Raw genomic sequence first — 13,183 nt, forward strand, 5'->3', positions numbered from 1 at the left:
CTTCTATTGAATCTCTTACTACACTGCATTAGACCACCTTTAATGACTGTAACTAGCTTTTAATATCTAGTGTGTAAATGGCAATCTGTTTTTGACCAAGAATAAATTATAACAGAATATTAGGGAGGCTCTTGCTTCACTCCAAAAAAAACTCTCAAAAAACAAAAAGACAAAATAAAAAAAACTAGTATTTGTTTTAGATGAGAGACTTCTCAATATGTTCTGAAAGAGAAAAACCTCGTTTAGGGAGAAATATTTCTCTTAAGCAGTCTCAAACCAGATTAATGGATTAAAACTGCACACTTGAATAATTTGACTAAATTTAAAATCTCTACGCGGCTCTCTTCCACTTATTTTTTGTCCTTCCATACTAATCTTTAATGTGTTGCTCTGATACGGTTTTCATATTTCCAAACTGAGCTAAAATGGAAATGACAGATTTTCAGCTACATAAAAATAGCAATGAAGTGCCAGGAAAAATACATTGTGAACAAAATAATCTTTAGAAAAGATATGAAAGGAGAATATTTTTTATAGCATGTTATGGATCCAATAATAGAAGCATATTTGGGGCAATTATATCAATTTTTAAAATTTAAAAACTGTTTAAAAATTAAGGTACTAAATGCTAAGCTATAATGTGTTTCCAGCCTTAGTATACTTGCATTAGAATTAAGTAGTAATCAATATAGAGTATTTATTGCTATAAACCACAGCACCAGAGGAAGCAAAGGATGGTATGTTTAGAACTCAAAATTCTCTCCTATCCTTTAGGAAGAGGGGGAAAAGAGGATTTCCCCGTCTTGATCTTTAATCAGTTACCACAGTGTACTGTATTCCCAACTACTGCTTTCCTTTACCAAAAGAGTATAGCAATGAAAATACATTATGAAAGCAATAATTTTCCAGTAAAGTTTAAGACGGTAAGAGAAACTTTTATTTTAGAAAACAAATAATAACAGATACACAATATGACTATGTTTTTAAGTTGATGGAATTGATTAATGGCTCAAAATAATCAAGGAATCACATCACAGAGCACTATTTTAAAGAGAAGTGCTAAAAATTAACTCTATACCATCATACCATAATGACATTATCAAATACGTTACTGAAATTATATACAGCATAACATTACAGATGATAATTGCTAGGCTAAATAATGGAATCTTCCATGACGCTGTATGATAACAAATATATTTAATAATCTTAAATAAACTCAAACTTACTCTGATACCCACACTTCTAAGTAATTCAAGACATGAGAAATGAATTTTTAAAAAATCAGATCATGAAAGCCATTATTATTTGAAGGAATATGCTCAATTTTTTTACATAATTTAAATTATTTAAGAGTGCTTTGCATTTTTTATTAGCTTTGCCTCAAGTTATAACATTAAAGCATTAAGGTTACACGTAATGAGGTTCTGGTTTGCCCTTATTTCTAAGTCCCGTATTTTCACAAACTACAAACAGAGATTAGTGCTAAATTACAAGGCTAATTCGATCAAATAAAATTGTCTCATTCTTAGATATGCATCTGAAGAAAATGTTTAACTACAAAGTGGTATTCACATGCAGACTATCACAGATAGCCATCTGGAAGAAACAGTTCATAGAGGGAGCAGATAGTGGTCGAAGGGAGCCTGTACATTTTCCTTAAGGTGTCTGTTAAAAAAAAATTCTCTGCTAAGTCCAACCAACTACAAACAACACTTACCTAAAGCCTATTATTCAGATGGATGGTTTTAAAATATCAATGGTTTATTTTGAAAATTTACGGACAGAAGTAACATCTCTGCTATTGAAATCTCCATTAACAGAAAGTGACCACAGCTTGGAAACCAATGGCTTGATTCAAAAATGTATTCAGGATTATAGAGGAATTTAATCCCAAACTCCTCTAGGATGTCTGACATTAATTCTCATTAGAAAATAACAAAACCAACAGCTTACTAACATTACTCCAAGCAGCATTACAGCTAGTGCTGAACATTAAAAAATTTTTCCCTTGCTTGCTTCTGGTGTGAAGGAGAAATTTTTATTTTGACCCACGTTTCATTTCAGTTCTCATATCCTCCAATGCAGAAAAGCCATATTTACGCTGTTATTGGGTTTTTAAGGCTCCTTCAAATATAATCTCACTCAAGCATAACTACACCCTGTGAGATAGAGAGAACAAGGCTACTGGTATTTTGCAGGCGAGGAAACTTATTCTAGGGCACAATGCATTCAAGAACCGAAACTAGAATTTTGATTGACTCCAATTCCAGTGGTCTTCCTACTGCCTACTATCAGCTGAACACCACTGGTACAGCTCTGTTCCCAATTTCCTAAAGGGATAGGGGTCCTCCAGCTTCCAGAATTATGTTTTACTGTAATTGGCAGCAACTCTGTAAAAAAATGTTCACATTACACATTACACACACAGCTCTTTGGTTCCCCTCACAATTCAGTAGCTACAAGCATTTCAGAAATTTTCTAAAAATCAATCTTTTCATCTGAACCAACACTGAAACGCTTGCACCTGCCTTACCCTCTGCACATTAAAATACCCATATATGAGAAAGGATCCCCAGTTTGTTTCCTAGGTTCAGATGTAACAAAATCAGAGAACCTTTTATATCTTGGGACACTGTTAGTGATTGAACTTGCTAAGAATCACAGAAAGGGGAGGCTACCTGGGGCTGTTCCTTTCCTGAGTTTATGTCTTGTCTATTTCACTTAGACTATGAGTCGGCTTGGGAAAGACTGTGTTGAATTCTATGTTTGAAATGCCCCTAGCACACTGTTGGCACTTAAATGTAATTATTCAAAATGGAATCATTTAATTAGATAGGAAGAGAAATAGCAAGCCCTGAGATAATAAAGAATAAAGCAAATATGCTGACCGACTGAAGCAAAGCAACAGATAGATACCGATGCACACTCACAAGCTAGCTCTTTCAGTTTTCCAATTCAGGGTGCATGTAAGGGGATAAATACATTGTTATATACCTTGCTTTTGCTGGGTTCACAGAAAACAGAGACCACGACTGATATCCATAACTTCGTAGAGGGATAGGAATTATCTGTCTCATGCCTCATATGACTTAGCTCCTTGGGAAAGCCGGAGGAGGGGGAAAGTGGTGGAAGGTGATGGAAGAGGGAGTGACTGAGACTCCACGGACCACAAATGCTTGAACAGGGAATTAGGAATGAGTTGTGTATCCATCTGGATGGGACAGGTTATTTACACCAATGTAATCTACTTGGTGGGCAGCTGAAGATCAGGACAATGTGAAGTCATTCACTCCGTCCTTTAGAAGCATGATATTCTGAGTGCCAGGCATGGAAACCTACTCTACAGAATGAAATGCTCCTTGGAAATTGACCCTCAGTGCACCTTCTACTTTGGGGCTATAAAATGGCCAGTACTTCAGGGTGTACTTTAGACCACTAGAAGGCCCAATCTTACCCCTCCTCTGGCTAAATTCCAGAGCTCCCTAATGAATGTTATTTCTTACTTATCTTCTGTTCCCTCCACCCCCGACCCCTACCAGCCTCCAACCACTGAGGTACAAAACTTGAAAAATTTTTTTGTTCAAAAAACACAACAGAAGACTTTCATGTTAAGGAGCCTTGTACAAGGCACCATTGTAGATGCCCAAGGAATAAGACCTCATACTCAGGTGCCAGATATTACAATAAAGGTTCTCCTTAAACAAATTCTGATCTCAACAAGCAAAAAAAGTCTTAGGTCAGACATTGCCATCACTCAGTTTCAAAATTATGTAAGTTTTATATTGAAGTTTGCTCACTGATTGTAAAGGGCTGACAATTTAATAATACTCTTTTAAACTGGTTTTTAAAAAAACCTATCCATTTAGACACCACCCCCCAAAAACAACTAATTGAAAACTCCTTGGAAAAAAAAAAAAAAAGAAAAGAAAACTCTTTGAGACAGAAGCAGCCTGCTTTGAAGTCCTCTCCAAGGTTTCCTTGCCTGGTCAGTGTCCTTGGGCTTGACTTGAGGAGATCGAAAGAATAGAAAACGTTGTTCAGAAAGGGTCCCTTTGGCACCGCGTCCTCTCTCGACTCTCTGCTGCCTTGACTGACTTTCTATTTTCAGCCAGACTGGAAGTTCACAGAGAGAAATGTTTCAGCATCAAAGTTCCTTCTCCATTGTAGATTAGCTGCTTTGGATTTGACAGTCACCGTGGTCTGCCTTATGACTACAGGAGGCAAATTCCGGCTGTCCCAGTGCCAATTCTTGAAATACTCTTTTCACAGGCTCCAGACTATTTCATAAGAATGGTGTCATCATCAGTGGTCAATAAGCTTTTATTGAGTTCCTACTATATGCAAAGATCAGAATTAAGTACTTGGTCTGAATTCGTTACAGTACTGGGAAGCAAAATGGTACTGAATTCAAGGAAGGGAGGCTGGGTAACGTTACTCCTAGACCTTGGGACAAATTATTTAACCTCAGTTTCCTAATCAGGAAAATGGGAATAAACAACAGAACTTACCTTATTATAGGGTTGTAGAAGGACTGAATGAAAAGTACACAGCATAACAAGTAGTAAACACTCAGTTAATATTAGTTATTGCTATTACTATCTTAAATTGTTATCATCATTTTGACATGACAGTGAAAGAACACAAGGTTTTCTAAATGGTCTCCCATGGGAGCTGGGAGGGGGAGACAGCGTATGGGAATCTGCTTATTTGTGGAATTTTCTCCTCCTCTAAAGCAGTCACTTTTAATTGGCATTACATTGGTGGCATTAATTTTCTCCTTTGAGAGTACCTGTGTGACACTTTCCTCAAAAAAGAGCTGAACTGCTGCTCAAGCCACAAAATGGCACCTGCTTTTACTCTAGCAGGAGTGATATTTCTATATTACAAAGCTGAGGCCAATAAACAGAAAACAGACAAGTGCTGTTCTATATTACCTCTCTGAGGAATGGATAATAAAAAAGAAAACGGTGAAAACAGAAAGAGAGAAACCTGAGGAAACACTTTCCAAGGTTCCAACATTAAGAAAGACACTTACGAGATAGGCTTTTGGGGCAATTTCTATTTTTACATCTTTGCACATATTCACAAGCTTTTTGACTGCTCAACCTCCAGCCCCTTCCCCAACCTTACAGACCTAAGCCGAGCACTGGTCTGACTACAGCTACTTTCTGCACTTATGGTTCCTTTCATCTTGAGACTCAAAGCACTCACGTTAACATAACCATACAACTTTAAAGAAATAGGAAATGAAAGTTTTAAAAAAGACAAAAATTGAATTATGGTTGGATTTAGCAACAACTGTGAAACTTTCCACCTTCAGATATTTCTTTTTGATCCATCGAAGGCGACAGCTAGAATGCTTCCAAGATCAGAAGGCTTCTCTGTTATTGCCCAGGTGGAACGCAGGACAACAGTGATTTGGGATGTACTGGAAGTATAACTAGATCACTTGCCCCGAGCTGCCTGAGTCACCTTTGCCTTCTCTGAAAGAATGACAACACTACACTCAGGAAAGGAAGGGAGGAAACAACTAAAGACTGGCTGCCACATTCAACTTTCCTGTTATTCGCAATCTCACTCAATTCTGTTACCAACAATCCAATCCACTTGCTGATGGTATTATGAGGACGATGAAACTGCTTTTAAAGACTCGGTAAAGTGGACTTTTTTTTTTTTTTTTTGACTAAGAGAACACTGTCAGTCAGAAAGCTGATGAACTAAATGATAAAGGGATTTTCTCTACCAGGTATAGAGAAGTCAAACTCTTTTCTTCCTAAATCTCAGATACTGTAGGATGCCACAGCAGTTCATTAATAAATATTTACTGGATACACACCATATACTCTGAAGTACCATGCTGGCAATAAATCATGTTTCTGATCAAGCAGTGATAGAGCAGATTCTACTAAGGAAAACAAGAAAAAGCCCCTGGAAAATAACATTAATGAAATGTCATTCCATGTTACAAAATTACAAATAAAATAATTCTGTAAGTATTTACCTCATCACAAGCAAGATGTTACACTATTAGAGGTTCTAACAAATATTCCAGAAGAATTCAACTACAAGGCAGTGGATGGTAATGTTGGCGGAAGCTGAGGATGTCCAGAAATTTCTTGTTCCCAATCCAGAGGATCAACGGTTTAAGTTATGCATTTGAGTGTAGGTTAGGTTTGTAGAAAGATACTTTAATAATATACTACTTGTTTCTCTGAATTTCAGAATACTCAGGATTTTACTAACAAACTAGGCCATTTTAACAAGTATTTTTATGTTACATATTGATTATATTCCTTCAAGCTCTGAGTGAATCGGTGTTCTCTATGGTATGATCATGTTTTAATCTCCACCATCTCCTTCTTTACCATATGGACTGCTTTTCAATATACTTGAGTCTATTGAACTCAAAAGAAGTAAAAGTGACCTCTATACAGTTTATAACTCCATTCAACAATTGAAATATAAACATTGATTTATCTGAAATGTAGAAGTACTTTGCTTGATTTAAAAATTCTCACAATGCTTTACTCAGTCTCACTGATGAAGTTCAAGATTTTCAACTACATGTATGTTAGGGTAAGTTTTCTTATAGTGGCTGAACTACAAATCTGGATCTCTAATATATAGCTCAGCTCTGGGTTCTATTTTTAATTATGACCCTGGGGGGTACCAGACTCTACGAAGCGAGTAGCAATAGGTTAGACTGGAGAAATTATAGGAAAAGTGGAATCATAAGAACTAAGAGAGAGTCTTGAGTAGAAACATTTTAGAAACAACTGAATGGAATCTCTACTCTTTGTGAAAGGCTATATTCAACAGTAATAGCAAAAAACCTCCACATACAGAGATTTCACCTACAGGTGGTTGAACAGTGATTTTCTATGATCCCATAATACTTTATATAATTATCTGTAATTAAATTAGCACAAGATAAAAATAATCTACTTAAAATAATATAAAGTATTCAAAATAATTGCTAGGCTAAACAACATTCTTTTTCATAAAAGAAACTGTCATAGACAACCAAGTGGCAAAAACAGAACGGAGTGAGCTGTGGTTGAGTGTAAATCCTATAGCAATGAAAGTAATTTGTATTATCCTTACTTCTTTGAATAAATTCAGGTGACAGCCCTATTTCATTTCTTCATTCGGTTTGGAGGCCAGATGGCATTAGAATCATTTACTTCACCTTGTTGTGCTTAATTACTACAATAAACACACTATTTTCCAAATTAATCATAACAAAGTAATTTCATTAGTAACACAGCAGGCTGTTGAATTATTAGCATCATAACAGTTTGCAAACAATTAAACTTTATTTGAACCTTAAAAATTTGCAGAGTGGAACATTATTGTAACATCTAATGGCAATAGAGTACAAATTCAGTACAGAGCAAATAATCAAGCAAAACGCTATGTAAAATATGACTTACAATCACCTTTGAAAAAAATTAGCTCTCTGTTCATAGAAAAACAAATAAAAGCTAAGCAAACATAATGAGAACATAGCAATTAGCATATTTTCTAACAAGCCATGTTGTTTAAATTCACATTAATGATTATTATTATGATCTTGAAGAGTGTGTGATCTATTGTCAAGGGTGTAAAGAAAACTTTCTCCCTCCTAGTATACAGATGATTTCACCAAATGAATACAAAGTAGTCATGAGTTGAAAGTAATGATTGTTTTTCCTGTCAGACCAATTAAAAATTTTTTGTTTCCTTTCTCATCTCCCACCTATATTCAAGTGAAAAAGAACAAAGGCCAGAGGAGCTCTGGACAAATGTAACACTTTTTTTCTGTACTGTCACCATTCCAGAGACTATCTGGCATCAGTTGGCAAAGGACTCCCTCTCCTGGATTAACTGTAAAAAGAGGCAATAATCTTCTAAATACTTTACGCTTGGAGTGACTCTGTGCCTGAGTGGAGGAGGGGTTTCCAAGTGGGTTCCTATGCAATGAAAAGCTGCTGCCATCTACTGGCCCAAGACTAAAATCTTCATTTAGGCCAGAGCACAAAACCTGTGTACACAAGGAAGTCTACATTTTCAGTGGAACCCGCAACTGCTTTCACTTTTCAATCTCTCAGGCTTTGAAAACCAATTCACTAAATTCATCTCCAGTTGTCTCACTTTTGGCAAGATGATTTCAATCTATTCCAATGGCTCTATATTAGGAAAAGATTAACAAGTGCATAAATTAATTTCTGAAAGCTTTAACTTGACATGGTCTAATCTATATAAACTAGAATTCACCCACAATCCCCCAAATTAATATATATATTTTTTACATGTGAAATCTGATAATCACAGTACAGAGGGGATAATAGTAAAACATAAACTCTGAAATATTGCTTGTAGATAGTTTTTATAAATAATGGAGGTTTTTAAACATTATCAGCTCGTGTGCATGGTTAGAATCTTTATCTTTAAAGCAAAGATCTGAAAAGTTCAACAAAAGTAGTACCTTCTGATCAAGGATTCAATATTAGCAGATTATATTTACTTCAAATAATTATCCAATCAGCAGTATATTTTGATATATATACCATAGTGGTACCTTGTAGACATTTAAAATACCTTTGATTTCAAACATACATGAAAAAGTAATACTATAACTCCACAAACCTTGCTCTGGAGTACAATGTACACCTCCAATGTCAGACTAACACTACCCTTCCACTCACCTGTACCTGGGTACATGTTCCCACCAGATTTCTACACCCTCCTCTCTGAGCCTTCCTTCTCTTCTCATTGCTTTCAGAGGTGCAGAGCGGGCTCAAATCTGGACTTGCACTGTTTTGTGGTGGGACTTTAATAGCACAGTAACAATCAGGCAGGGTAAGATTACTCGGTTTTATGCCTTCTGACTTTGAGAATACATTGAGACTCTTTATGCCATTACATTAGTGGCAGAATGGGACCTCTCATAAAAATTTTGTTTCATTAAATTTAAAGAAAACTACAGTAGAAAATGTTGGCAAGCCCATTATATAACCAGGGTATTTATTATTGGTATGGGCTTTGCACAAACCATGGTTCTGGTCTTCACGTGTGTTGCAGAGGGTGACAGCATACTCCCATTTGCAATTCTATCGTTTTTCTTTCTTGTGGCTATATTTAACAAAGTAAATTCACCAATCAGTAAAAATTCTTTCATGAAAACATGTTACTATTGTTTGAAAAATAAATACGAAGATAACTCATCTACAAAGTCTCAACAAAGCTACATTCTTTAGATAGCATCTACCAAAAACTTGCATGATACATTCAATTGAAATTTTTATGAAATTATATATTACATTCTAAAAAATAATTGATATCTAGTATTAAGAGAAATTACAACTCTTACTAGAAGTAGCAATGACTATGTGATACATATAAAATAGTGCTGAATTTTTCACATAAATCAAATGAGTAAATAAACCTATGATTATTTGTTTGAAAAACAGCAACAGGTATAACTTTACTGTTTGCATCTAATTTACATTAATATCCTTCATTTAATTTCACATCAGAGGAATATTATAATGAATGCATAAAACAACAAAGACAAACGATGCTCAACAAAACAAAGAAAGGTTATGAGCTGTCACTCATGCTTTCACGATGATTCTCAATCCAAAGCATTTGCACACTAGCAGAGGAATCTTCCTTTTCTGCAGGCAGAAAGGGAAAGTTGCATTTTAATTTTTTTCTTCAGGCAAAATGTTGATTTTCCCTGCTTAGAAAAATGTTACATTTTTAGCCAAGGAAAAAAATGAATGTTTACTCAATATTTTGTCAATTCAGCTCCTCAGAAAGGCCATAAAAGTGGTATTTTACTAAAGAGGAGGAGGTTTGGGAAAACAGCTGGTTATTATCAAAGGGATTTTCTCTAAATAATCTATTTATTTCCAAAGTAAATTCTATGAAGTTATTTTTAAAACTAAACTAGATTTTTTTTTTTAAAGAAGAAGATGATTTGGGAGCATAATCTTTGTGCTATCAGAAAACTACAAAGACTTTTAAAAAGGCAAAGACTCATAACGCAGAGACCAAGAGAACATATGAGCTATTACAGAATATTGGATTAAAATGTACTTACCCAGGACTCTCAAATATCATACATCTCCATTATGTAGGCTTTCGGCACCAAGCCAATGGCTCCCTTCATTTCTCCTACCCACCAGCCATATCTATTGTATTCCTAATTGAAAACAATATGCAATATTAACCTTCAGACTGGGTGTAAGTACTATGTTGCTTGTATGCAACTTCTTAGAAATGTTATTTCTTTTTATAAAGTTATAAGAGCTTGAGCTGCAAATTGAAACATTTTAATCATTTTTTGATTCTGAACACTTTAAAAATGCTGTTAGGCAAAGATTTAAATTAATGTATAAGACAAAGCCTGTTTATTTCACAGTGTAGAACACAGAAACAGTCACTTAGGATAGAAACCTAGCAAATGAAACTACATAAGGAAGTCCGCTCTCTGGGCCCCCTTCCCTTCTCTCTCTCCCATCTCTCTCTCTTACACACACACACACACACACACACACACACACACACACACACACACACACACACACACACACACACACACACAGCCTGGGGGACACCTTTTAATATGCAAACACCAGTGTTAGAGGCTCCGAGGTCATAAGCAGGCTCTTTAGGATACTATCTCTGCCTTCAAGGAGCTTATCATCTAGCAAGGATAGACTTTTTTTTTTTTTCACAATAAACTACTTAATTCCTAGTTAAACTCATATGACCGAAAATGATTTAGAATGTAGAGGTGTGCCCCTTCTTAGGAAAATCTAAAAATGAGTATAGACGTTTTAAACAGATAAATTAGAGAATAAGGAAACACTAATAATGCTTCCCCAATTGGCTTTCCAAAATAATTCACAAAAGGGCTCCTCTTCAAAAGCTTCCCAAAGGCATTTATTGTTCCTCTGATTGATCACAAACTACATTAGGTAAAGGATGAATGGAAGGAATTTAAAGGTGGTATTAGATTCACCCTTACGGGGGAAGACCAATAGGAAATAAAAGTATCTCAAATTATAAAGGCAAAATATTAATCTATCTGTAAAAAAAGACTGATTGATGAGTCACTTTTGCGTTTATTTTGCAGTGTGAGCTAATCCTGTGCCTCCTTTTCTTCCCTTTGCTCCACTGACAGACACACCACTGCTCTAGGCATAGTGAACACTGTACCCGGTCTCATTTGTCTGCCAGATTGCCTAATGTATTTTTATCTCAAATTTATTTATGTTTAGTGAGATACAAACAAAGTAAAATGAATTACAAGTTTCAAGAATAATATCTCCCAAAAGCAATACTCTGAAAAAGCACTGTAGGACCCAAATTTAATTTTTCATATAAGATAAATTTTTAAAATCAATCCCCAAAGTAATTCAATAGGCTATGATTTCCAACATCTGAGGCACAGATAAATGTGCATATGCATATCGAGTTACATGTGGGGAGGGAATGTTAATACCAGTACAGATTTAACATTTGTATTGATGACTAACCATGCTATTGACCATCAGAAAGGAAAATCATACAATTTTTCCATACAAATGTAGCAACATTCCCAGGTGTGTATTGATATGTAGTCTATCAATAGAGAGATTACAAGATTAAAATCTATAAGTACTTTTTTAAACAATGGTATGTATCAGAATTAAGTTTTTCGTAAGAATAAGATGGAAGGAAAACAGGGGTGGTGGAGAAAGGCCTGATTCTAATGAGGGCACAGCTCTGGTTTATGAGGCAGTAGACTCAAGATTTTAAAAGTTTCCTGATAGTGTGAACTTAGTGGACAAAATTCTCTAAGCAACGAAAATAGTCTGATGCCCAGAACTCAGTAAAGATGACTATAATCTATGTAGAATATATTTGTCAGAAGAAAATACCAACTTACTGAAAGCTATGATTAGTAACCATTATATCCTAATAGGTACCTAATAAAACTGCCCTTTTCAATTTTTTAAGGCCATGAATACAATTAGAGCCTAATGCTTAACAAAACAAATGTATTTCACCTTGCAGAGGCCAAAGGCCCACCCACAGTGTAAGATTTCAAAATGGATAGTTAACAAAGTAAGTCTAAGTGTCAAAGCTCTTATCCAATCCCATCTAAGATTTTTTTCAGCTGATTATTTGGAAAGAGTAAAGGAACTAGGCCCCCAAAGGCTAGAAAAACAGAATACATTTAGTGAAAGGGCATATTATGACCCAAACCTGCTTTCAGAGAATAGCCTGCAATCTGGGTTTCAATGTTTTGTTTTTCTGTTTTTTTTTTTCTTTTTGGGTTTCAATGTTTAGATTCAAGTTACAAACCAGAAAGTTCATATTACTTTATAATATTCTGTTTTGAAATTATAACCTACACTCTAAATTAAGGGCATATTATTGTTCTCAAAAAGCTCATTCATATCCAAATTTAAGAAATTGATTTCCAACAAATCACTTCAACAAAGGACCAATGACATACTTCACACATGAGAGAATTTTGCATGACGGCAACTGAGAAGATTCATTAAACAGAAAGTACAGTAATAAACAGCAGAGGAGTTTATTCAGCTGTAAACAAATCCCTTAAAAGTCACATTCTAGGAAAAAATTAAGTTTTAGGCTAAAATAATCTTAAATGTTTCACTAAATTAATTTAAAATAATTGAAAGGCATATGAAATACACACCTCATAAAAGTACTCTAAAATATAACAGGTTTAAATCAGAAAAGAGTAAAAATTAAAAACCAGAATGTTTATTACTTTACATTTGTAAAGAATTCCATATAGCACTCCTGTGTGGAATTAAGAGGTAAGATAAAACATAGTGAGGTAAAAATCTAGTAGGCAAATTTATGGATTTACACTGCAGCCATTAGAGTATGTCAGCAGACTGCAAACACAGAAGCTTTTACTTTTATCATTACTATCCTCCGTATGAGCCTCCTGAGCAACATGAATCCCAATTAAACCATTGGCAGCCTATAAATTGGAATGAAGATGCATCTTGGAGTACGGTATTCTAAACTCCAGCCTGAAGATTCAATAGCATACACGCTTTCCTTTGGAGGAAGAAAATCTGCCTTCCTTTGCCTTCCCTGTTTGCTGCCCCCAAACAAATGTTGATTATGAATGATATATTACTTACAGTGGAAAAGAATGCAATCC

General features: G+C 35.2%; 1 protein-coding gene and 1 long non-coding RNA gene across 13 annotated transcripts in view; one reads left to right on the forward strand and one right to left on the reverse strand.

The window, feature by feature from the left end:
* LOC309631550 overlaps positions 1-13,183 on the forward strand; it is a 122,798-nt gene that overhangs the window by 20,556 nt on the left and 89,059 nt on the right. The gene's annotated exons all lie outside the window — the stretch shown is intronic.
* Positions 7,295-13,183, reverse strand: part of SKAP2 (src kinase associated phosphoprotein 2) — a 253,461-nt gene continuing 247,572 nt past the window's right edge. For 3 of the 4 annotated variants that reach the window (XM_082398006.1, XM_082398009.1, XM_082398008.1), the window contains 2 exons: positions 10,091-10,192; positions 7,295-9,662 (listed from right to left, as the gene is read on the reverse strand). In XM_082398006.1, the coding sequence (XP_082254132.1) occupies positions 10,100-10,192 (93 nt within the window). In that variant the 3' untranslated portion in view covers positions 7,295-9,662; positions 10,091-10,099. The remainder of the gene's footprint in view (positions 9,663-10,090; positions 10,193-13,183) is intronic. The other variant, XM_082398007.1, reaches the window with a different exon arrangement.

This window comes from Balaenoptera borealis (genome assembly GCF_965194805.1).
Source record: "Balaenoptera borealis genome assembly, chromosome: 7".
Lineage (NCBI taxonomy): Eukaryota > Metazoa > Chordata > Mammalia > Artiodactyla > Balaenopteridae > Balaenoptera > Balaenoptera borealis.